Source organism: Eleutherodactylus coqui, chromosome 2 (assembly GCF_035609145.1).
Source record: "Eleutherodactylus coqui strain aEleCoq1 chromosome 2, aEleCoq1.hap1, whole genome shotgun sequence".
In the NCBI taxonomy this organism is placed as follows: Eukaryota; Metazoa; Chordata; class Amphibia; order Anura; family Eleutherodactylidae; genus Eleutherodactylus; species Eleutherodactylus coqui.
In genome coordinates this window covers 166,433,771-166,459,994 of record NC_089838.1, presented here as the reverse complement: position 1 = coordinate 166,459,994, position 26,224 = coordinate 166,433,771, and the positions used below count along the sequence as shown (strand labels likewise).

Below are 26,224 nucleotides of genomic sequence, written 5' to 3'. Positions count from 1 at the left end.
GAAAGAATATGAAAATCGCATCTGCATGCAAGTGTGATGTGATTTTTTTTCTTTGGTCTCATAGAAAACATTTTTTAGGCAATATCAAAAATAGGACATACTGCGATTTCTCTATCTCAGACTCTCAGTCTGAGAAAGAAAAATCACCCGTGCGTATAAACATATAAAAAATAATGGGTCATTTGCTCTTGTGAGTTCCATCCGTATCGCAATCAGATGGAACGCGAGAGTGAAAATTGCCCATGTGAATCTGGCCTTACACCTCTCTTCCCATAATACTGTATGTCATGCTCCATCTCTTTGTGGTCTTCCTCTTACCTTACATAAATGTAAGAATAAATGTAACATTCCCTTACATAAATGTAAAATGAACTCATCCATTGTAACTGTAAATTCAGTGGATGCAACCATGGCAGTAGTATGAGCTATACAGCTATTCTAGGTATACATTATGGGGTGATACAAAGCTTTTTTTTTACTTTATCAGTTGTGTATACAATGTCATTCTATTTTCACCAACTGCTAAGTTCTGTGACCCTTTCAGATGTGGGAAGCACTTATCCTTATGCTGGTACATATCTTTCAAAAAGGAACATTTACAATAAATCTGAAAAAATCTTGACAAAATTTTAATACAAATAATTTCATGGAAGAAATATCATTTTTGCAAAGCACATTGGCATGAAATGACTTAAAAGCTTTCAGTGAATGAGGGAGCTGCTATATTTTTATTGCAACAAGCATGGCAAATTCTTTTATGTTTTATCTCAGTGTTACTGTAGTTATCTATTAGCCTTTGTTTGACAATCTACTATAGCAAAATTATTAGGCAGCAACTGCTTTTCGCTGTGCAATTTGGCCTTCTGATTTCTCCATTTTTCAAAGACGTGCATCAGCCAGTGAGTGATTATCCTTTTCTTGTTGTGAAGATTATAATTTTCTGCATGTCTGGTGTAGCTAGTAAGGATAAAAGGATGTTTTCAAATCCATTTAAATGGAAAAAAAATCACAGGAAAGTCGATTGTATGGAAATAAACAATGAGAAGATGCATCTTGGCTTTTTTCTCACAACTATGAATAGATGGCTAAAAATCTCTTTTGTGCCACTGTGATTTAGCAAGTGGGGATTTTTTTTAAATGGTGATTCCTTCATCATTAAATAGTCTTAAGGCTGGGAAAGTAGACTGTCTTTGTCAGTCACTTAAGTCATGTACATAAATGGGAATTTTTATGAAGCTTGAGCAGACTTTTAGTATTTAATTTTTATTTGCACTGTTAATGAGGTGTTTCCTTCTTAAAGCTCTATTTAAAGAATGATGGTAATTGTTTTGCCATCCTTGCAGGGTGTTTAAGGAAAGCTTTCCAGACAAGACACAAAGAAAACAATTATCAGTGGTAATAAGAGGTCCATCTTGTATTCCAAAGACATCTTGCAAATGTCATGCTTTAAAACTCTTTTTTACAGCAATTCCTTAAGCTAGAACATTAAGGCTTTGGTTTAATTAGCAATAGTATGACCTTCCAATTGTTCAAGGAGTTTAAAATAGTTAGCAACAGAGATGACAAGTTCAACTGCGGTGGCTAAATATCAGTCATGTAAATCAATTTATACTCACTGCCTATTAAATTAAAGTTTTAATGTATCAAGCTGTGGACTTTTTAGCTTATGAAGTATTGTCATTAGAGATGAGCGAGCATACTCGTCCGAGCTTGATGCTCGTTCGAGTATTAGGGTGCTCGAGATGCTCGTTACTCGAGACGAGCACCACGCGGTACTCGTCTCGATTAAACGAGCACTGACCATTGAATTCAATGGAGCCGGCAATACAGCCGGCTCCATTGAAAGCAATGGGCTGCCGGCGATTGCGGGATGAATTGTCGGGAAGGGCTTAAATATATAAGCCCTTCCCTGCAATTCATCCAGAAATGTGTAAATAAAAAAAATATATATACTCACCTGGTCCCGGCAGACGGAGTTCAGCGCGGCAGGCTGCAGTTTCCCTGAACTGCTCTGAACAGCTGTGAGTAGTATTCAGCTGCCGGGGATTTAAAATCCCCGCCTGCTGAATAAGCTGCCTCTGATTGGTCAGCGCAAGGACAGCTGAGAGCTGCCCCTGAGCCAATCAGAGGCAGCCCTCACTCACCCATTCATGAACTCATGAATGAGTGTGAGTGAGGGCTGCCTCTGATTGGTCAGGCTGTGACCAATCAGAGGCAGCTTATTGAGCAGGCGGGGATTTTAAATCCCCGGCAGCTGAATACTACTCACAGCTGTTCAGAGCAGTTCAGGGAAACTGCAGCCTGCCGCGCTGAACTCCATCTGCCGGGACCAGGTGAGTATATATATTTTTTTTATTTTTACACATTTCTGGATGAATTGCAGGGAAGGGCTTATATATTTAAGCCCTTCCCGACAATTCATCCCGCGATCGCTGGCATCCCATTGCTTTCAATGGAGCCGGCTGTATTGCGGGCTCCATTGAATTCAATGGGCTAACATCGTTCTTCTCTGCCACAGCTGTTACAGCTGTGGCAGAGGAGAACGATCTTTATGCTGACAGTGGGGGTGGAGGGTCTCACTCTTGCCACTATTGTGGCTTAATAGTGGGACCTGGGAACTTGAGATGCAGCCCAACATGTAGCCCCTCGCCTGCCCTATCCGTTTCTGTGTCGTTCCCATCACTTTCTTGAATTTCCCAGGTTTTCACAAATGAAAACCTTAGCGAGCATTGGCGATATACAAAAATGCTCGAGTCACCCATTGACTTCAATGGGGTTCGTTACTCGAAACGAACCCTCGAGCATCACTGAAAGTTCAACTCGAGTAACGAGCACCCAAGCATTTTGGTGCTCGCTCATCTCTAATTGTCATCAATTACTCAGAGGATGATTTAACACTTAATTCTGTTGCTGTAAACAGATAGCAAAAATAGATAGATAGATAGATAGATAGATATTCAAACCCACTGATTTCGTTGGACCTCCTAACTTTCCCCTGACAGATGATTTTAGGGGTGAAGAAGGATCGAGTACATTGTATTTCAATATCTGAGCTTTTTGGATCTTCCAGAAGATTACCCGCTGCCAGAGAATTCTGGATGTAGCTTTTTCTACTCTACCCATGGATACAGTAATATGAATTATGTTTTTTTATAGTTTAGATAGTTATGAGCAAAATGGAAAAGCTTTTTTTAACATATTTTTACTCTTTAAAATATTTTTTTAAATGTTGTTTAACACTGCAGTCTACTGTGCATTTAGTCTTAGCCTATTAAGCCCTATCATGGGAAAGGCTTAATAGACAGCTGTATATAGCAGACCTGGGAGCTTTTACTAGGCTCTGAGCTGCCATATCAACCAATTGACACCCTGTAATCACATCATGACAAGAACGGGTTATTGGGAGAATGGGGGACTCCTCCTACAAGTAGCTTAGATTCTATGGTCAGTTTTGACTTCTGCATCCAAGTGGTTAAACAGCCGAGATCAGCGCTAGCTCTGATTTACACTATTGCTTGTGGCTCCTGAGCTTGCTCCATATTCCTCATGACCACTTGCCATAGATTTATGTTATATGGTCAGAAAGGAATTAATGTTATACTGGATTCTGAAGACAAAAGATAATTTAAAATAAATTTTTGATCAAGCATCATCATATTTTGGCAGAAAAGAAGTTGAGATGCCCTTCTCTACAGTATTCCTCATTCTAAAATAATGCTGTAGAAAGCGGTGTCCTACACAAAATGTATTAATACTAAATCTTAATATATAAGCATTACCATTGTCTAAACTTAGGGGTAAACTGTTGCCTGCATGGTTAACAGTTTTGCCTTGGTTTTAATCTAGTGTACAAAAAGCGTTCAGAGAGCGCCTTAAGGTCGCCAGTTGGTTGTTTAGCAGAACAGTTCTTATCCTCCAGACATAGGGAGAGCTGCAGAAACAATTGGGGGTTTCTCTAAACAGAGAATCTCCCCCAAACAGAGAAATATAGGAAAGGACTATCAATTAAAAGAAGTCTGCGCTCTTGAACTGTACAGTACTGTACTGTATGGTTGCTAAACTGTACAGTTCAAGAGCGCAGACTTCTTTTTATTGATAGTCCTTTCCTATATCTCTTGGTTTGAATCTAATCAGGGGAATATCTATATAACTCTGTAAGTTCTGACTTTGGTGAGATGTTTCTCTATATTCCACATGCTAAGACTATCATTGTATAAAATTTAAAGGGGTTGTCCCGCGAAAGCAAGTGGGGTTATACACTTCTGTATGGCCATATTAATGCACTTTGTAATGTACATTGTGCATTAATTATGAGCCATACAGAAGTTATTCACTTACCTGTTCCGTTGCTAGCGTCCTCGTCTCCATGGTGCCGTCTAATTTTCAGCGTCTAATCGCCGGATTAGACGCGCTTGCGCAGTCCGGTCTTCTTCTTTTCTGAATGGGGCCGCTCGTGCCAGAGAGCGGCTCCTGGTAGCTCCGCCCCGTCACGTGCCGATTCCAGCCAATCAGGAGGCTGGAATCGGCAATGGACTGCACAGAAGCCCTGCGGTCCACCGAGGGAGAAGATCCCGGCGGCCATCTTCACCAGGTAAGTAAGAAGTCACCGGAGCGCGGGGATTCAGGTAAGCACTGTCCGTTTTTCTTTTTTAACCCCTGCATCGGGTTTGTCTCGCGCCGAACGGGGGGGCTGTTGAAAAAAAAAAAAACCCGTTTCGGTGCGGGACAACCCCTTTAAGATACAGAAATTAGACTGTGAGCCCAATTGCAAGCGGAGATTACGGAGTCTATGATTATGATGAGAACATTCTCCGCATGGTGTTGCTGAATATGTTGTTTCTGTGTACATAAAGAGCAATAAGAATATGGAAAAAAACTGTTGAATCCAATTGTGGACTCTTCATGCACCTTATACTGTAACTGTAATAATGTGAACGAAATACTGTAAATATATTATTTTCTCTTTTAGCAACTTTAATTTTGTACCAATTTTTGTAGTATATTGTCTCAACGACAAGCCATAGTAGTACTAATTAGATTTTCACTCAATTTTAAAGATTAAATCCAATCAGTTTTTCCTTCTGAAGCAAGTATGCCGTTATGCATATGCAAAACTGGTCATATAATTTAATTACTTTTCTATCTAAATGAAAGATTCTTGTTTCAATTTAGAAATTCATTCTATTTTCTTTTCATCAAAACATTACATTTGCATGGTAGATACTTATCTAACCAGACTTTATAGAGTATTCCAGAAAGAGAAGGAAATGGAAGCTGTTACTGTATCAATACTAAAAAAAGCTTTTTGACTATTTTAGATTATCAACAGATATTGAACACGGTTTTATGAAGCAGTGATATCTGTAACTTTGTAACTTTCTTTGTATTATATCGACATATATTGTAGATAACTGCTTTGATAATTTTTTAATTCATTACCTAAAAATACAGTAGTTAGGCATTGTATGTTTTTTATTAGAAGAGCAGAATACTTTTTTTTACCATCTATAGAAGAACATGCACATCCACCCAAAAACACTGCAATGCAGAATGACGTTTCAATTAGTTTTGAGATAGAAGTTCTAAAAGTATTAAATAAAATACTCTTGTGACACACGTAGTAAATGTGTTTTAATACTTTGGTTCTATGACAGTGGTGGGATAAGCCCTATTGTTGTCCTAGGTTATGGTCTCAGAACACCTTCCTCTCTTTGGTCCCTGAAGCTGAGCATGACCTTTGTTGGATTAACTGTTTCTTGTTGCTCCTTTCTCATGGCTCTGTAGTGTTAGTATTTATACAGGGAAACAATAATTGGTTAAAAAGTAGGCAGTTTTTATATTTTTTTTAAACCACAAATTCTGCCCACAGATGGAGCCCTAGCTGACCACATACTTTGCCCACCCGTTTCCTCAACGCTTATCAGTGCTTGAATTTGTAAGTTTATGTCAGATAACTTACTCCTATGGCTTCATGACGGCCCTTCCTGTCTGTGCTGTGGCCTTAAGGCCCTTTTAGACGGGACGACTGTTGGGTAAACGATGTCCGACACTTGTGCCCGCACATGCTAGCACCTGCATAAACATGCATGCTGCATAAACAAAGGACGATGAGCTGATCGCTGAAAGGCCACTGTGTTATGTCAATGGAGAGGGGCGGGGGAGAGCAAAGAGAGAAATTTCCTGCAGCCCCCCCCCCCCCTGCTGGCCGTTCTGTAAGTGAGCCAGCACTACTAGCAGCAGAGACACACAGAGATGAGTGTCGGGCATCGTTTGCCTGACATTTGTCCAGTCTAAATGGACCTTTATTCAAACTTTTCTTATTAGTTGTTTCAATTTAGATAACTAGCAGTATGAATGTCCACATCTATATATACATACTCTAAAAATACCCATACACTTTCAATTGCTGTCAGCCAAACAGATATTTTCCCCCGACTCCCCCATACACATGAGTGCTTGAGCGTTCTTGAGTTTTACATGGGAAGAAAGCAAGTAAGCCACCACCAGATTGTTCTTTCAAGCTATCTATTTATCTTCATCATTTGTTTACAGCAGAAATAAGTGTTATATCACTCTATGAGCAGTTGATGACAACACTTCCTGAACCAAAAAGCCCATAGTTCGATATAATAAAACACAAATTCAACAGTCCATGAATATGAATTGATTTGCATGTGTATTGAATGTATGAGGACCTTTTCTGTCACTCTTTAAAGTAGATAGGTTGTGAGAATGTAATAGCTATGGAAATAATGCCCCATAACAAGCCAAACTTAGCCCAGAATAGGAATTACCATGGAGACGTACAGATGTAGCAAATCTTGAGATTCAGCACACTACACAATTAGTATAGCATGCCATGAAATTGATGCTATTTGTGTATCACAGTCTTTGCTATTCACTCTGAATGACTGGCCTAGCATGCAAATACTGTAGGTGCCACAGAATCAATGTAGTGCATTGGCACAATGAGCGTTAACACTGTAACATCTGTAGAATCACAGGAACAAAAGGTGTTACTCCTGTAAATTCAAGTATTGATAACTCAGCAGAGAGGAAGAATATTAAAAAAGCCTGGACTATGAACATCAAGTCAGCTCTGTTCTCACAGTATTTTCACGGTGGATTCCAACACTAATTGCCAGACATTCATTTGAGTACTATGGGAATCCTGTGCCATAGCTTATATGGTGCAGATTTTTCAGCGTACAGATTTTTAAATCCCCGTTGCATAAAAATTGTAATGTCATTTCTTGATGTGGTTTCTGTGTTGGCAAGAATTCAAATGCCATCTACAATCATAGTAATGTTTGTATATGCATGCAGACTGATATGATTAGTGGTTTCAGTACACAAGCCTTCCATGACAATACTGAACCTCATAGAAATCAGAATTGGAAGTATTGTCATTAGACTTTCTCAGTAGTGCAGCGTCAGGTTTTGGGCCTGCAACTTCAAAGAATTAATTTCAGCATACAATGAATGCATTAAACTGATTATGTTTTTAATTGCTTTTAAAGGGGGGTTAAAAAAAAGTTAAAACAAACTTAAAGGAAAATGGAATAGTCATCTATACTGGGAACTCCCTTTTTCAGCCATGCAGCCCCAGTGCCCACAGTACAGAATCCAGAAGAAGCAGTGGGTGGTCATGTGCCATTCATTGTACACTAGAGCATTTGGCCACTCACAGTCTTCAGCGTGCATAGAAGAATCACCCCTGCAGCCTGTGAGTGTCTGAACAGTCACTTGCACAATGAATGGCATGTGACCGCCCATGCTTCTTCAGAATTCCATATGGCTGGCACCAGGGCTGCAGCACTGGACTGGGAGCCACCAGGATAGGTGAGTATTCAATTTTTATTCATTTTAAGTCTGTATTACTTTTTTATGTCCCGGAAAACCCATTTAAATGGTCTTTTATATGTGTCTTCTGGTAGGTCTTCTGTAAGGGCAAACCAACTAACGTAACTGTAAGACATCTATTTACAGTATAATTCTGAAAGGTTATATGCTTTTGCTTGGTTCCATGATACTTGGAAAATTTAAGTAGCTGATCATGTTACACTTTAATGTTTAATTTGCAGTTTAACAGCTTCACAAATGCGGGTGTAAATCCTTAACTGAAAAGCACAACAACAAGGATAATGACATGTAAAACATATGCGGCTTTATTTTATGACCTACTTAAAACTGATTCCAAAGTCTCAGTGACAAGTGCTGAAATTCACATAATGTAAGAAGAGTCGGGCCCTGGATGCTGCTGTAATGGAGTTTATAGCATTGTGTAGGATGTATATAGTCTGATACAGGGGCGTAACTATAGAGGATGCAGGGGATGCGGTTGCACCTGGGCCCAGGAGCCTTGAGGGGCCCATAAGGCCTTTCTTATCCATATTGGGAGCCCAGTACTATGAAAAAGCATTTTGCACTGGAGCCCAGAAGCTTCAAGTTACGCCCCTGGTCTGATATATATAGTTACAATAAAAATTATTCAACCCGCATTGCAAATTAGGTTAATTACCAAATTTACAAACTTTCAGCTATTTAAAAAACAAGAACAAATGAAATAGCTCAAAGCAACTAATATAACAAGAGATTTCTCCTAATTTAACACAAAATACCACTTTTAATGGCTACAACAGTACAGAATTATACAACCCCTTCATGACAAGAGTCTTTAGTACTTTGTAGAGCAACTTTTAATGTTATGACTTGCTGCAAACATGACGCATAGCCAGACACCAGATTGTCACAGTGTTTCTGAGAATCTTAGCCCATTCCTCATGGACAATGGCCTCCACTCTGTTAATATTCTTGGGCTTGTATGCTGCAACCACCTTAGTCAAATCTCACCAAAAAATTTTTATGGGGCTCAAGTCAGTCAACTATGATGGCCACTCCGAAATCTTCTAGGACTGCTTCTGAAACCATGTCTTGGTGGATTTTGTGGTATGTTTGGGAACATTATCCTGTTGGAAGGTCCAACCATGCCCAAGCTTTCTCATAGAAGGCATGACATTTTCTATGGAGATGCTTGACTGAATCCACCTTGCCTTTCACACACTGCAGATTTCCAGTACCTGACGTAGCAAATCAATGTCAGAATATCACAACTATGAGGTTTTAGCTGCCATATAAAATGGTCTGTGTCTAAAGAAGCTCTCAAGCACTGATCAGTAGCTGAATAGAGTCATCAATAAGTAGCCTGCAAACAAAGTCTTGTTTCTATGAGCACCATATTTAAAACACAACCCTTATATACATATTTTAACTGGTTGGATACCATGGGGATAATTTATGAAAGCTGTCTAAATGAAAAACTGCCTTTGTAGCTCATCACAACTCATCACAGCACAGTTTTAATTTTGTAAAAGCACAATAAGAAATTAAATCTGTGCCGTGATTAGTTGCTAGGGGCAACATAAACCTTTTTTAGACCGTTTTATAAATACCCCCTATGTGTTATTTTCCATTCCAAGACTGTTTGGAAAATGAAGGCTGAACTCTGATTGGTTGCTATAGTCAACATTTGCACTTTTGCTTTGAGTTTTGGCAGTTCGAGGAAATTCTCTTAATAGCTAGTCATTAGAGATGAGCGAACGTACTCGTCCGAGCTTGATGCTCGGGCGAATATTAGGGTGTTCGGGATGTTCGTTATTCGTAACGAACACCACACGATGTTCGGATGTTCGGGTTACTTTAACTTTCTTCCCTGAGAAATCTTTTCTATATGCGCTCAATGGGGCCGGTGGCAGCAGCGCCAACCCCATTGAGAACATATAGAAGACAAATCATTCTTCTCTGCCACAGCTGTAACAGCTGTGACAGAGAAGAACGATGTTTGCCCATTGAATTCAATGGAACCGGCAATACAGCCGACTCCACTGAATGCAATAGGCTGCCGGCGATCGCGGGATGAATTGTCGGAAAGGGGTTAAATATATAAGCCCTTCCCTGCAATTCATCCAGAAATGTGTAAAAATAAAAAATATATATATACTCACCTGGTGCCCGCAGACGGAGTTCAGCGCGGCAGGCTGCAGTTCTCCTGAACTGCTCTGAACAGCTGTGAGTAGTATTCAGCAGCCGGGGATTTAAAATTGCCTCTGATTGGCTCAGGGGCAGGAGAGCTGCCCCTGAGCCAATCAGAGGCAGCCCTCACTCACCCATTCATGAATTCATGAATGGGTGTGAGTGAGGGCTGGCCTCTGATTGGTCAGGCTGTGACCAATCAGAGGCATCTTATTCAGCAGGCGGGGATTTTAAATCCCCGGCTGCTGAATACTACTCACAGCTGTTCAGAGCAGTTCAGGAGAACTGCAGCCTGCCGCGCTGAACTCCGTCTGCGGGCACCAGGTGAGTATATATATATTTTTTATTTTTACACATTTCTGGATGAATTGCAGGGAAGGGCTTATATATTTAACCCCTTTCCGACAATTCATCCCGCGATCGCCGGCAGCCCATTGCATTCAGTGGAGTCGGCTGTATTGACGGCTCCACTGAATTCAATGGGCTAACATCGTCCCTATCCGTTGCTGTGTCGTTCCCATCATTTTCTTGAATTGCCAAGATTTTCACACATGAAAACCTTAGCGAGCATCGGCGAAATACAAAAATGTTCCGGTCGCCCATTGACTTCAATGGGGTTCGTTATTCGAAACGAACACCCGAACATCGCGGGAAGTTCGTTTCGAATAACGCGAACCCGAACATTTTGGTGTTCGCTCATCTTTACTAGTCATCACTTCCCACAATATATTACACATGAATTGGCAGATGAGAAATTCTTCAAAATAGGATATTGTTGAGCTTTGTTAGTAAGTACAGTATCTAATTAGTAGCAGGACTAGTAGTTTGTAGAAGTTTCTGTAGAAATTATCATATGCAATATGCCCTACATGTAAGACAGTCTGCATCAGTTCTTTCCACCGTTAACTGCTGTAAGGATGTTCCACTGCACTGATTTCTGACACCGAATGAGGGAATTACCAGTGATTGGTCTCTGAATGATTGCTCAGGTATAACCCCCTTTCAGTTAAGGAGAGGGTATTGTATTACTATGATTGGCACTGTAATTGAACACTGTGGCTAATATTGGGTACTATGGCAGGTATTTACGGGGCAGTGTGCTTTGCTGTCATTAGTATAGGGGTCTGTGTTTGCCTTTAACTATTATAGTTGTACTGCAGACAGGCGTTATTACTGGAGTACAGTAGCTGGCGCTGTTGTAGAGACAATGCCAAGTAATGATATGAAGACACAGTAAATGGTTATTTTATGAGTGATCTTTGACTGTCTGCCATACAAAACAACCAGAATCATTTGCTGAAGTCATATATATATATATATATATATATATATATATATATATATATATATATATATATATATATATATACTGATAGCAGGTCTAACCAGAGAAACAGTTGCAGGAGTTTCTGTACCAAGTCTTGTAGCATGCATGTGAACATATTGTACTCCAAATGAACGCTACTGCATCTGTGTGTATGTACTGTTTTTTCACAGTCTTGGCTCAATACAAAGTACAGACATATTCCTTGTAACACACATATTAATATATACAGATGTATTCTTCCTTAGATTACCTCTCCTCAAGGCTCAACCTAACCTAAGAATTTAGTGTGAGTTCATCAGCTTTGAAAAAACAAACATGCTTTCACAATACTCTAGAGGGAAATGTATATACTATATTTGTCTGTGTGGCCACCTAGTGGTTGTAATGGGATTTAGAGCCTGTTGAAAGTCGTGATAATGTGTTGAATTTGTATAATCAGAAATTAGTCTTTAAACATACCTGATTCGTTAAACATTTTTTTAAAGCAGCCCAGTCCTTCATTGCCTACTGCTTTGCTGCTGTTTGCACCCATCAATTTAGTTTTCCATTAGGTTTTTCCTGTTTTATGCTGCCCTGCTGTTTGCAATCCACTTGCAGTGAGCATTTCATAAGCCAGCCATTCTGCTAGTACTGCAGTGGCCTGGGCTTCCTCTGCCACACTTACTATGCTGCCTTGCAGAACTGCTCCAAAGAATCATCTGAATGTCCATCCCTGTTGCATGACCTCATGTCCCTGATAATAGACAAGTCAAATGCCAAACAACAAGTAGTGGATTGCAAAGCTGCTGAAAGGGAGACCTGTAGTGGCAGCCACTTTAAACTTGATTTTCAGTGGTAAAACACACAAAAAAAATAATACAATTATATTAGATAGATGATATATACATGGGTTGTAGAGATGAGCGAGTATACTCGCTAAGGCACTACTCGCTCGAGTAATGTGCCTTAGCCGAGTATCTCCCCGCTCGTCCATAAAGATTCGGGGGCCGCCGCAGCTGACAGGTGAGTTGCGGCGGGGAGCGGGGCAGAGCGGGCGGAAGAGAGGGAGAGAGAAATCTCCCCTCCGTTCCTCCCTGCTCTCCCCCGCAGCTCCCCGCCCCGCGGCGGCACCTGAATCTTTCGGGACGAGCAGGGAGATACTCGGCTAAGGCACATTACTTGAGTGAGTAGTGCCTTAGCGAGTATACTCGCTCATCTCTAATGGGTTGACCAGGAGTTGTGTGAAAAGTGTCTGTTTAGCAAAATTTGCAAAAAGTTACGGGTGGACATATTTATATAAAACAAAAGGAAAATAAAGTAAATAGGAAATAGTCATGCTTTAAAAATATAACTCAAATTTCTTATGTATATAACTGTATTTATTCTTCATATAAGGATGCATTCACAAGTAATGTTTTTTGTTGTAGTTTTCAACCTCAAATAAAAATCGCATTAAAAAACCCCACATACATTGAAAAAAATGCTTCTGCTATTAAACACTGCATGCGGTTTCTAACAATGCAGGCAGTTTTTATAATGCATTTTTAAATTGTGGCTCAAAAACGCAACAAAAAATGCCCCACATGAATGCTGCGGAAACGAGAAAAGAATCTTCATTGTTTATATAAACAGGATAAACAGAATTAGGTTAACAGTGTTTTACATTTACAAGTTCTGAGTTTCTGACAAAAGTTTCAAAAACAGTTCTATTACATCTCCAGCGAATGTTTTAAATAATAGCAGTTGCCTCATTAACAACAGTTTTTCACCTTCATTAGATACTGCATAATTTATACATTTCACACCTGGGAAGATAATAATTCACAATTACAATAGCATTTAAAGACATAGGTAGTGCATGCTAATGAAGGTTATATGAGTACAGGCAGAAAAAGAACAACCACTGCGGAGTAAACTACATCCTAGGCACTCGTTCATTTGAAGTTTTGTGTGTACGGTATATATATATATATATATATATATATATATATATATATATATATATATGTGTGTGTGTGTGTGTGTATGTATATGTCGGTTTTGTAATCAGATACAACAGTCCTGTACCTCAAGAAGCATGTCTAAATTTTACCTGTGTTCCGAGTAACTCTGACCTGATTGACCCAACTCTCCTTCTGTAGGCCAATAATAATTTTCTTGACAGCATCACTTTGCTGGATTTTTGACATGTCAAGCTCTGAGAAAAATTATATGTCATCTCAGTTTGATTGCATCCTGCAGCTTATTTCCCATTTGTGGAGAAGTGGCTTCTGCTGTATGGGGCCTCTTTCTGTTTACCTATCATTGATTGCTTATAGTACCTTCTCTGACATTGGTACCTGTTTCTGGTTCTTTTCCAGGTCAACTGGCTGCAGGTACATGTGAGGTTGTTACATACGACAGAGATAGCAGTCAGCCTCGAAGGACCATAGCCCGACAAACTGCTCGCTGTGCATGCAGAAAAGGACAGATTGCCGGCACAACAAGAGCAAGGCCAGCATGCGTAGATGGTAAGAATGATATATTCTCATTATTACTGTGCTACCTATATATGTGCAGATGAAAGCTGGATGCTTGCTTTAAAGCATTTGTAATCCATACATGCAGAAGACTTTATGATACATGTATGCATTTCAGAACATGTTTATGTTTCTCAGTGGTGTGTATCAAAGCGTAGTTTTATAGCCGGGGATAAAGATGTAAAAGAGCGAGCCAGACATTTAATGGAGCGTTCTAATATTCTTTGAATTCAGAATAACTGGACTCAAAACATGTTTGAATAATGCAATAAAAATGTAGCTTATGAGATGTACCCACTGCTACCCGATTAGTAGCTTAAAAAATGCATTTTGCTCCAATTCAGATTCAGAGTTTTAATGCCACCCTTAGGCTAATGTGGCTTTTCCTGCGTGAAAGCTAATGTTGTTGGATAAAAAAGCACTTGCAGCATTGTTAGAATAGTATTTTTGTCTTTATTTCTAGTATTTTGTCTCATTAAAAATATCACTGCATATGACTCACTGCCAAATAGTAGCAGCCCGGAGCCTCCTCACATACTTATCCTGGGAAGAAAATGTTTGTCTTTAGAAAAAAAAATAGCAATTTTGTGTGGCATAAACAAGTCATAATTGTCTTGCAGGTACTGTCATTTACGGGGGCTTCATTTGTATGCTTGTAAACAAAAATCTTACTACAGTAAGCAGGCATCCGAAAACTGTCGTGGCAGAAGCCTGGTTTTGTCTGCGTTGGCTTTACCTTCTTGGTCACATTAAAGTGCCCCTGCTCATTCAATTGGCTTCCATATAAAAAACAGCATACATATAGATCATTTTTTGTAAGCTACCTGGGTTACTGGGTTTGTTTCTTTAGAGCTGTTTTATCCTTACACCGCACACATGCAGTACTAAGGCTGCTTTAACCCTTTCCAATCCACTGTCTGATGTCTGAAGACCTTCTGATTGAAGGCTGTACAGCTCCGATGTTGGAAGATGTCCGGCAGGTTATTCTTACTGTATATTACTGGCCGCTCTGTTGTCAGGGGGCCTCTCCAGCATGTCACATACCGCAGTACTGGCTCTAGCCAGCAGATGGAACCATTGTATAATGGCAGAAAGAGAGAGCCCCCTAGGAAACCCTGAATCCAAAATTGGATTGCAAAGGGTTAAGATAAGCGTATATTAGCTCAATATTTGCTTAGTGGTTTGCGAACTATAAAACGGAGCTAATGTGAATCTATGTATCTATTCACATGGCCATATTTTCCACTGATGTTCTAAAAGGGCCACATGACCTATTTTGGGCGTTTTTGCCTCCGTATTAGGACTCCCACACACTTGTGTTTTTTTAACCCTGCGTTAGCGCTGCATTTTTTTTATGCGAATGTCAATGGGACTTTCTAATGTTAAAAACGCATCGCACAAAAATTGCAAAGCACAAACTTGCAATGTGTTTTTAACATTAAAAACTTCCATTGATATTCACGTTAAAGAAACGCAGGTGTGTGGGAGGCCTTACTATTCTTTTCTATTGGGCAAATATGGATCATTACTTGTCCAGTAGGAAATGAACTATATGGAGACAAAAAAAGATGAGATGCTACAAACATACTGATGACATACAGTTGTAATGTCATGTGTAACACACCAGTAATAGGGATCCGTGTTACAGACTTGTTACAATATGCCCATCTGAAACTAGCCTAATACAAATACTACAAGGCATTCTTTATGCATGTCCTAGACCAATCAATAAGAACTAGAGTTGAGCGAACATACTCTGCCAAGCTTGATGCTCGTTCGAGTATTAGCGTACTCGATGGTGCTCGTTACTCAATTGAGCATCAAGCCGTGTTCGACCCCGCTCCAGTTTTTGGCTCCTCCCCGCTGTGACGTGCCTGTTTTGGCCCCTCCCCTCCGTGACGCAGCGCGCGTCATTGGCAAATTTTTTTGTCAGGCAGGCAGGGGAGAGAGAGAGAGAGAGAGAGAGAGACGAACCTAGGGGGAAAAAAAAAATTCAGCACCCGGCGTCCCACATACAAAAATGCTTGAGTCTCCCATTGTAGTCAATGGGGTTCGTTACTCGAGTACAATTCTCGAATTTTACGAAAAGCTCGACTCCAATAACGCGGACCCGAGCATTTGGGTGCTCACTCATCTCTAATAAGAACTATACTATACAGTTAGATAAAGATTGACCCCCTAGAGATAGCAGGAGGCTTAGTAAGTGTATGAGGGAACACAGAGCTGTCTTCTATACAATAGCAGAACAATTGTCTTTTTAGGTATAACGGGAACATGATCCAAATCTTTTACATTGTGCACCTCTTAGGTCTCCTTCACATGGGCGTATGCGTTTTTGTGCATGCCTTAGTGCAACGTTTTTATGCTATGAATGAGGCGTCTTTTGCATGCGCATCAGCAGAAAAGTAGGGCACAATGCTTTTTTTTGGTGTGTGAAATGCTGCACAAACAAGTAATAGAAATTGAAATCAATGGGCTCTACTCTCTGCATTTTGCGCATGCAAATTTTGTACATGCAAATAATCGCGCAAATACATCCGTGTGCAGAAGCCCTTAGAGGAAAATTGAAATTGTAGATAAACTAAAGATTGAGCTAAAGACCAAGCGATTCCAACAAGTGAGCGATTTCCACTCAGTGTCCAGTCGGTGACCATGGGTACATTGAATGACTATCGCTCGAATTTGCTTTTTTTAGCTATCATTCAAGCGATAACTCCTCTGTGTAAAGGTTTCTTTAGATAAAGCAGGTTGTCTTACCTCCCAGTGAAGATTAATAAAATTGTTCTAATGTTTGTTATGTGGGAGGAGAACCTATAAAACGGCATTCAGAAACTGGTATATTGTACTCGTATAAAGAGCATTTCAACATTTCAACTTGATTAAGTACCTAAGCATCTAAGTTGTGTTTTTTGTGACCTTGTGGAATCATTGGTTTATTTTCAATGAATAGTAATAGATTGGTTACACTGTATCCAATTGGAACCGCCAAGCACTATTTTATGGTAGATTATTTGTGATCATAATAATGCAGTTACTGTTTTTAAATGGTATCTGGTGGTTTTTATTATTGTGCCAGAAGTCCATTGTATGGCATGATGAAATATAGCGTTGCAATTAAAATTACTGTAAGGGCTGGGTCATACGAGTGTTTTTTTTAGCGCATGAATAGGTGCGCTACAAAAAAAAATTGCACGAAGCATGTGTAATAAAAGCATGTGCGGAGTATGCTGTATCAATCTGCCATAAATGGTCATGTTACTACTCATACGAATTGCACGCTATGCAGGCAGAAGAAAAATCACAGCATTTTCTATCTTGGTGCGTATTACATGCCAAGACAGTACTTGGCAGTACGCAGCAAGTACGCAATGTTTCTCCTGTTTGTGGCATGCAGCAAATTACAGCCCTCTGAGCCCAGCCTAACACCGTGGGTTTCAAAATCTGGCATCTAACAGGTGAGACAACAGCAGAACAGTTTTCAACCATAGTCTGATTTATACAAGTTATGTCACAATACACAATCAGATCAGTAACGGAACTGTGGAACGGAGTTTAGGATTACAGTATGAAACAGTAGAGTCCAGGTTGCAGCATGGAACAACAGAGCTGAGGCTGCAATATGGAACACTAGAGATGAGCATGCAACATGGGACAGCAGAACCAAGGTTGTAGTAAGCCCACATTCAGGACACCAGACACTGGTTTCAGGATCTTGTGTCCAGATAAAAACAGCTCTTTACACTTACTGGACATCAGGGCTGGCCTTAGGGGTGTGCGATCTCAGAGTGAAGAAGGTGCCATCATAGCGCCCCCACCTTCCACCTGAAGATAGCTCTTACCCCTCATTCTCTACCTTCTTCTTCTTTTCCTTCTTCAAATTTCTTCTTCCTCTTCCCCCAGTGGAGAAGGAAAATAAAAAGAAAGTGAAGGGGAAGAAGAAGTAAAGGAGAAAAAATGAGAAAGGGAATGAGAAAGGGAAGAAAGAGATGAAGGGGAATAAGAACATATTCTTTCCTTCTCCTTCTTTTACTACTTCTCTGGAAAAGAAAAAGAAGCAGGAGGAGTAAGAAGGAAGAATCTTGGCTAGCACTGTCACCTTCTAGCGTTGGAGTTCTTGATTCAGGTCTGATTATGGGCAACATCTGCATGAAGTTTGTATGTACTCTTTGTGTTTACTATTGTTCCTCTCTTACTTTGAAGAAGGGAAAAAAAAGAAGTGTGTTGGCTCCATTGTTAGCAGTGGTGGCATTGTAAATTCAAATAAATCCAAGAGCAACATCTGGATGTTGTTTTTATTTTTTTATTTATTCTTCCTAATCTTCTCCTTCTCTAAAATGCTCAGGAAGGGTATGGTGGCTCTGTTGCTGGCAATGCTAGCTTGCAGTGCTGGAGTGCCGGGTTCAAATCTGTTTAAGAACAACATTTGAATGTTGTTTTTATGTTTTCTTTGTGTTTATTCTTGTTGTTCCTCTCCTCTTCCTTAGCAGAAAGAACAGGTGTGGTGGCTTACAGCAGGTGTGCTGCTATGAAGTGTTGGAGTTGTAGGTTCAAATCTGACAAAGGACCACATCTGTTCTTCTGGAGCGATGTTTTCAAATTCTATACATATGTTATCCTTAATGGTATTTGAACCTAGAACCCCAGAATCGAAAGGCAATAGTGCTAACAGCTGAGAGACACACACTCTTTTTGAAAAAAACTGGTTGGCATGATCCTATCTCCTAGCTGATGACGACAACACTAATCATGACGGTTGTCTAAAAAAAAACAATCTTTGTTGCCAATATCAACCAATCATTTTACCTCAGCTATAGAAGAATCATGGAATCATAGAATTACAGAATGATAGAGTTGGAAGGGACCTCCAGGGTCAATGGGTCCAACCATCTGCTTAGTGCAGGATTTACTAAATCATCCCAGACAAATATTTGTCCAGCCTTTGTTTGAACACTTCCATTGAAGGAGAACTCACCACCTCCTGTGGTAACTTGTTCCACTCATTGATCACCCTCACTGTCAGAAAGTTTTTTCTAATATCTGATTTGTGTCTCCTTCCTTTCAGTTTCATCCAATTGCTTCTAGTCTTTCCTTGTGCAAATGAGAATAGGGCTGATCCCTCTGCAGTGTGACAACCCTTCAGATATTTGTAGACTGCTATTAAGTCTCCTCTCAGCCTTCTTTTTTGGAAGCTAAATATTCCCAGATCCTTTAACCGTTCCTCATTGTACATGATTTGCAGACCACTCACCATCTTGATAACTCTTCTCTGAACTTGCTCCAGTTCGTCTATGTCTTTGTTAAAGGGCCCAGAACTGGACACAGTATTCCAGATGAGGTCTGACTAAGGAAGAGTAGAGGGGAATAATGACTTCACGTGATCTAGACTCTATGCTTCTCTTAATACATCCCAGAATTGTGTTTGCCTTTTTGGCTGCTGCATCACATTGTTGACTCATCTTCAGTGTATGATCTATTAGTATACGCAAGTCTTTTTCACATGTGCTGCTGCTTAGCTCAATTTCTCTCATTCTGTATGTGCTTTTTTTCAGTTTTCTTGCCCAGATGTAGGACTTTGCATTTCTCGTTGTTAAATACCATTCTGTTAGTCACTGCCCACTGTGCAAGCTTTTCTAGATCTCTTTTGAATACTCTCTTTCTCTTCCCTAGTGTTAGCTATCCCTCCTAGTTTTGTGTCATCAGCAAATTTGATTAGTTTCCCATCAATTCCCTCCTCCTGATCATTTATAAAAATGGTGAACAACACTGGGCCTAGGACAGAACCTTGTGGTACTCCACTTGATACATTCTTCCACTTGGATGTGCAGCCATTTATGACCACTCTGAGTACAATCACTCAGCCAGTTGTGAATCCACCTAACAGTTGCCTTGTCAATCTCGTATTTGGTCATTTTTTCAATAAGTATAGTATGAGATACTTTGTCAAATGCTTTACTTAGGTCAAGAAAAACTATATCCACCGCATTTCCCTGATCAACCCAGTCAGTGATACTATCATAGAAGGAAATTAGATTAGTCTGGCATGACTATGAAAGCTGAGCCGTGATTGGTTATTATGGGCAGCAAAGACATATTTTCTTTTAGACAGCTTTCAGAGGAGAGTGGTGCGGGGCTACTTTTCCGTGGTCCCCCCTGTAGATGCTATGGTGATGCTGAGTGAGTTTGAGGCATTACCCTGTAATTACATAATGCAAATACATCAGGGCAGAGTTGTTTTGGTAATAAACTTCACCACAACAGGCTAAGGGCTCAAGCAGACGGCCTGGTCAGATCTCGCTGTGAGAATTCTCGCAGCGGGATGCAACCCGTGCCCTTGCAGTGACCCGCGGCTCACCTCTTGCGGCGTCTCCTCCTTCGCACTCCTATGTGCCGGCTGACGCCTCTGCATTTGCGCAAAGCAGAACCGCCGCGTCAGCGGTGATGTTTCTGTGCGGGCCTCTGTGAGGCTCCCACAGAAATAGGACATGCCATGATTTGTTTACTGCGTGAGTTTTCATGCGGTCAAATTGCGGCCATCCACATAGGATTGCATAAACTCATGCAATCATATGGCAGTGTGCACGGGCGGAAATTCTGCTGGAAATCTCGCCGCAGAATTTCCGCCCGTGTGCATTCTCCCTAAGATGTATGTATACTCTGAACAAAAAGTATTTTATTCAGGACAGATTTAAAGTGATAGAGGAAGGTGAGCATTTGTCTGCAATGCGCAAAACATATGTTACGGTAAATATGTATTCAAGATGAATATGTTTGCAAATAAAATATGAACTGATGTCCCTAATATTTAGCATGTACAGTACATACAGATGTATGGTAAGGTTTTGTCTAATTATCTGATTAAATCACTATAAAAAAATCAGTTACAACTATATAAAGCCACATACCTAAAAAGGATTTACTAATCCTGTCTTAATAGTGTAAATTTAGACTAAGCAGTCTAAAATATGTGAAATTTATCACAAAGGCTCATGCTGGATGATTAATGTGGAGCATCTTTAAACATATATGTCTAACTTTATACTACTTATTAAATGGTTTCATTTCCACCAGAATGTTTGTGGCACCCTTTGTTGCATTGGACCTGTGCCTAATTTACCATAACTGCACATCAATATCTGTTCAGCCACACCGGTTTTGTCAGGCAAGGTCTAGAAGGTGTCTAAAATACATAATAAATGTTATGCAAAACATGTAAGCAAGTCTTTTAGTGCAAATTGAGGACAATTTCAAAAAAGATGCCCAAGCTCCCATTAATTTTACACTTATCATACAATGCATTTTTCTCTACGCTGATGCTAAATATAAAAAAGGGGGTAATTCAATTAGCTGAGTTAAAAGAATCTCTAGAACTGTTTAAATATATTTTCCCATTGATTATTATAGAAGCATAAAAATTTGATGGCAGACGAAGACCACATGGTCCATAAGGCTGCCGTTATATTATTTCTATTTTATCTCTCTCCTAGGATAGATACTGTATGTTTATGCCAGACATGCTTGAATTCATTTATTGTTGATTTTCCAACCACGTCTGCTGGAAGTTTGTTCCAAGCATTTATTACTCTTGCAGTAAAATAATATTTCTTGACAGCACGTCTGAATTTTCTCCATCTAATCTCAGATTATTGCCCCTTGTTCTAGTGCTTGCTATCTAAAAAAAGCATTGCCTTTCTAAACCGTTTATATAACTTTAAGCTTCAGTCAGACAAGCGTTTTTTTCACACATGTATAGGTGCTTAAAAAAAAACAAAAAACGCTGGACGCATGTGAAAAAAATGTGTGACCGAAGCTAAAATTCGCACTTGAATAGTGTGGGCCCGTTAAAAGAAATGGAAGAGGATCGCTATTCCCTGCTGCGGCTGTGACACTGTTCTCCTTCATTTCTTTTGGCCGGAGATTGAAAAATCCCCACCTTCTGGAGACACTGCACCCAATTGGCTGAGCCCTGTGACCAATCACAGCCATTTAATGAATGATTTTTCAATCCCCGGCCAGAAGAAATAAAGAACAGTGCCAGGGACCTGGGGAGAATACGCCCCGGAACCGGACAGCGCTTCTAGGTGATGTTTTGTTTCTTTTCCTGCAGCTAGGGCTCATATAAGGGCTTTGACAGTAGGATTTCGTACTGTCAAAGCTGCATCGCATCACACGAAAATCGCATTTTCGTGCAAAGCCATGTAACAGAAAGGAAGGCTCCTATTTAAAAATGCTGTCCTATATTTTGCGGGTGCAAATTTTAAGCACTTCTAAAAAATGTGACCTCTTTCATTGGAAAGCATTGGTTCTAATAGATCCATTTTTTAAGCATGTCTATACATGCGTGAAAATTTAACTCGTCTGACTGAGCCCTTAATGTATTTAAAAGTTTAGATTATGTCTCCCCTGTCCATTACTGATAAGTTTTGTCCTTGTCGTTGTTTATCCACTCATTGATTGAGAGAGCAAGGGATATTATGACTCATATCTAGATTATATATAGCTCGTAACAACATTCTGAGACTCCATTTAGATAGTCTGAATACTAAATTTGGCAATGATGGCCATACAATATTGCTCTCTGAGCATAGCTCTGTAATCTCCTGAAGATCAGCAGTATTCGTAGTGAAACACGTTGAGTCTTTAATCTGAGCTTGAGAACTCTGAGCTGGATTGAGCTTCAGTACCTCCAATTCAAGTTCAAAACACCCCATACTAAACATTCGTCCTTTTTATATCGGTCTTGCGAAGTATAGCCATTAGGGCGTGTGAGTCGGAGATCATAGAAACCACTTTATTAGATATGTAAATTAAGCACAAAGCAATACTATGTTATAACTGTTTTGAGTATTGAAATACTCTTTATATCTAATAAACGACTATCTATCTTTTGGGGTCTAAGCATGTTCTTACATAGACCCAATTAAGAGAGACATAGTTTTAGTCACTCTGTGTTATATTTTTGAGGTTTGTCCATGGTTAGCTGGCATGGAGGTGTGCCTGGCACCTACCAGTTAGGACATATTCCACGCGGTAACCTTGTGCCCGATTGTGTCTGTATGTTTTTAGGAGAAATTCAATAAAGATTGTGTTTTTATTTATGTCTACTCTGTGAAAGGGCTTACTTTAGTTGAATAGTCTTTTTTCCTACACAGGATACAATTCGGAACAGACCCTTGTGGTCACCACTTACCACAACTTGTCCCTGTTCAAAATGCATTCCGTTAACAGCACTCTGATATCTATCTTTTAACCAATTGAAAATCCACTGTATCAAACGATTAATCCAATTTTTAATAACCTATCTATAACCTATTTATGTGGTACTGTACCAAAGGCTTTATTGAAATCCAGAAAGGCAATACCAATGGCACCACTGACATGTATAACGTTTGTGAGATAGCCAAATAAAATCAATGAGATTAGTTTGACATGATCTGGCTTTGATGTCCAGCATACTGGTAGTCCTAGGGGGTCGAATATCAGCTTTTTCAGAAGAGTTTCCATTAGTTTAATTTCAAACTAACTGGCTTGTAGTTCCCTAATTCTTATCCACCAACCTTCTTATGGATGGGTATAAGATTGGCCCTTCTCCAATCATCAGGAACATCACCTGTTAGAAGCAACTGGTTAACAAATCAGTTAGAGGTGGAACAATCACAGATTGGAGATCTTTAAGAAATCTGGGGTGAACACAATTTAGACCCATTGTCTTATTCACTTTTAAGTGTTTAAGTTCACCTACATCTGTTCCCTTACAACTACAGATAATACGATTACCAATCATATTACCATTCAGAAAACAAGCTTCTGAAAATACTGAACAAAATTAGTGACTCAAATGGTCAGCAACATCCTTATCTCCATTTTGTATTTCCAGACTTTTTGTTCTTTCTGTCACTAATATACCCTTCTTAATAGGTTTGGTTATTTCTCTCTCCTTTTATGCTTTAGCAGCATTAATATTACGCTTGCTTCCTGCCTCATTTGATACAATTCTCTATCATGGTCATGTACACTTCCTGTTTCTTTAAACCCTTTATAAGCAGCCTTTTTTTCTTTTATTACATTACTAACCTTTCTTGTGAACAATAGTGTTTTTTTTTCTTTCTACTCTCTTTCCTGTACAATGTGTTTCCAGGTATAGTTATTTCTAAGTCATTACAATCCTTGAACCATGTCTCTGTTACAGTGACTAGATCTAATATGTATTAGCTCACAGAGTTTGTTGCCTAAGCTATGGGCATTAGTATACATTATATGGAAAACATTAGTTTTTGTTTTATTCTAGGCACCTGCATCAATTTCATCTCCAACATTAACCACTACATTTTTTAAGTTACCAACACACCACTTCAGCCTAACTGCTGGAGAACAGAAATCTTTCTCATAAATCATATTTCTGCGCTATTCATCTAGTTTAAATGTCTATCAAAAGAATTTTCTGAATTCCTCACTAAGCACTTCTCTTTCTTTATTTGAAGGATGTAAAGCATCCCTCTTGAGGTATTTCTTCTTTATCCACCTACCAACATCATGACTAACATATCCAAAAGATTCACTTTTACACCAATGTCATATACACGCATTAAACTCCAAGGTACAAAGTGCCATGTTCATCTGATTACAGACTAGTTGAACCTCTGAAAATGCAACTGAGCCCGTTATCTCACAAAGTCCTGGCTAATATTTTGGAATTCTTTTTTGTGGAGGTGGTATGCCATGTAGATGGATTTACTGCATTCTTTGCACTGTTATGTACAATACCTATTATGTTATATATTTCTGTTTATATGATTGCATTTCTGCTATTTGTTGCATAAGTGTGACTTCTAGTGGTCTTGTAATATAACTGTTTTGAATGTTCCCATAGAGTATAATAGTAGTGGGTTGTTATTGGCTGCAGTAGGTCCCAAGGGGTGTGACATAATCATGGGTCTTTAAGTTTACTAGGACATCTGGGACACGCAGGCAACATACATAGGTACACTAGTTGGGGTGTAGTTTCCAATGGAAGTTGTTGCAGTAAGGATGTGGCTTCCATCTCGGTGCTGTAACAGATCCTCTGGCATGGCCTATAGCTGTTTGGCCAAAGGCTTATAAGAGGAAGTTAAAGAAGAAGATTTGTAAATTCAGGGGTATTCCCAAGACGTGAGGATGTGGTTGCTAGCTGGGTGTTGTAACAGGCCCCCTGTCATGGCCTATGGCTGTTTGTTCTATGGCCTGTAAAAGGGAGCTAAAGAAGAAGATTTGCAAGTTCAGGGGTATCACCAAGTTGTTTGGATTAACGGAGCTTCAGTCCCAGATATTTGTGACTAACCATGTGCCCTGCCGCTGCCATCGCAAGCACGTATATCACATCCTTGATGCCAAGGACTTGTTGTAAGGACTCTGTTCAGTCATTTATGTGAGTGGAAAACGCCAACCATGTCAATAATTGCCTAGCGTGACATAGAGAAGCTGCTGGATAAAGTCAGACTACCCACTGGAGTCAATGGATATTCCACAGACTCAATTCAGACCTGTTTATTTGTGGGATTAACTGTCTATGCCCAAGTGCCTCCGATTTATCAGATGACTATTGCAAAGTTAAGAAGAGACTGTCCTCAATAACAAGGGTTAAGAACTGTAGTTATTATCGACTTTTGCGATAAGTTTAAAAGCCTGACCCTTCCAATATCTTGAAGGATCTCCTGTTTGATTGTTATAATAAACTGTTGCAGCATCATGGTGGGTTCACTGTTTATTATGCCATAAATGCCCTTGTTACTTGCACTTCAGGCTTATAATGAAACCCACTTTGGTAGGCATGGCCCAGGGGCTGCAACCTGTCTGATGATTCCATAGTCAACATATTGGAAAGAAAGAAGTCCCTCCCTACCACTGCCAGTACGCACCAGCAACCAGAAGGGCCCAGCAACACCCAGGGGCTCCTCCTTTCACAGCAAGTAAATTACTTACTCATACATTGGTTCCAAGATGCAACAGAAGATCAACTTCACAATCCCAACCTACAGCCTTGACAATATTCACAATGAGTCTCGATTCGATATACAGTGTCACACATGCATAGTCACTTTTACATATAACATAGTACAGTATTTTGAGGATTCCCCCACTAGAATAGCTAAGGCCTGAAATATTAACTTACAGCATTTTATAGCTCCCATATCATCACTTTATATGTGTTGCTGTACATGAATCTGTTTATTCACTCACATTTAGAAAATATGAGCCCCAAGAGTCACTTTGCTAATTTACTCTGTACTCTCCGGACTCAATTTTACCATTTTCCTCTGTGACCTATTGGGTGAATAATATATGCTTTATTGATTACTGCTGTCATGTCCAAGGAAGGCAGGCCATAGCAGCT

At 39.8% G+C, this 26,224-nt stretch overlaps 1 protein-coding gene across 1 annotated transcript in view; it reads left to right on the top strand.

Annotated features, from left to right (window-relative positions):
• The window catches only part of TAFA5 (TAFA chemokine like family member 5), a 540,296-nt gene that overhangs the window by 258,139 nt on the left and 255,933 nt on the right, over positions 1-26,224 (top strand). The window contains exon 2 of the mRNA XM_066589899.1: positions 13,699-13,848. Coding sequence (XP_066445996.1) covers positions 13,699-13,848 — 150 coding nt within the window. The remainder of the gene's footprint in view (positions 1-13,698; positions 13,849-26,224) is intronic.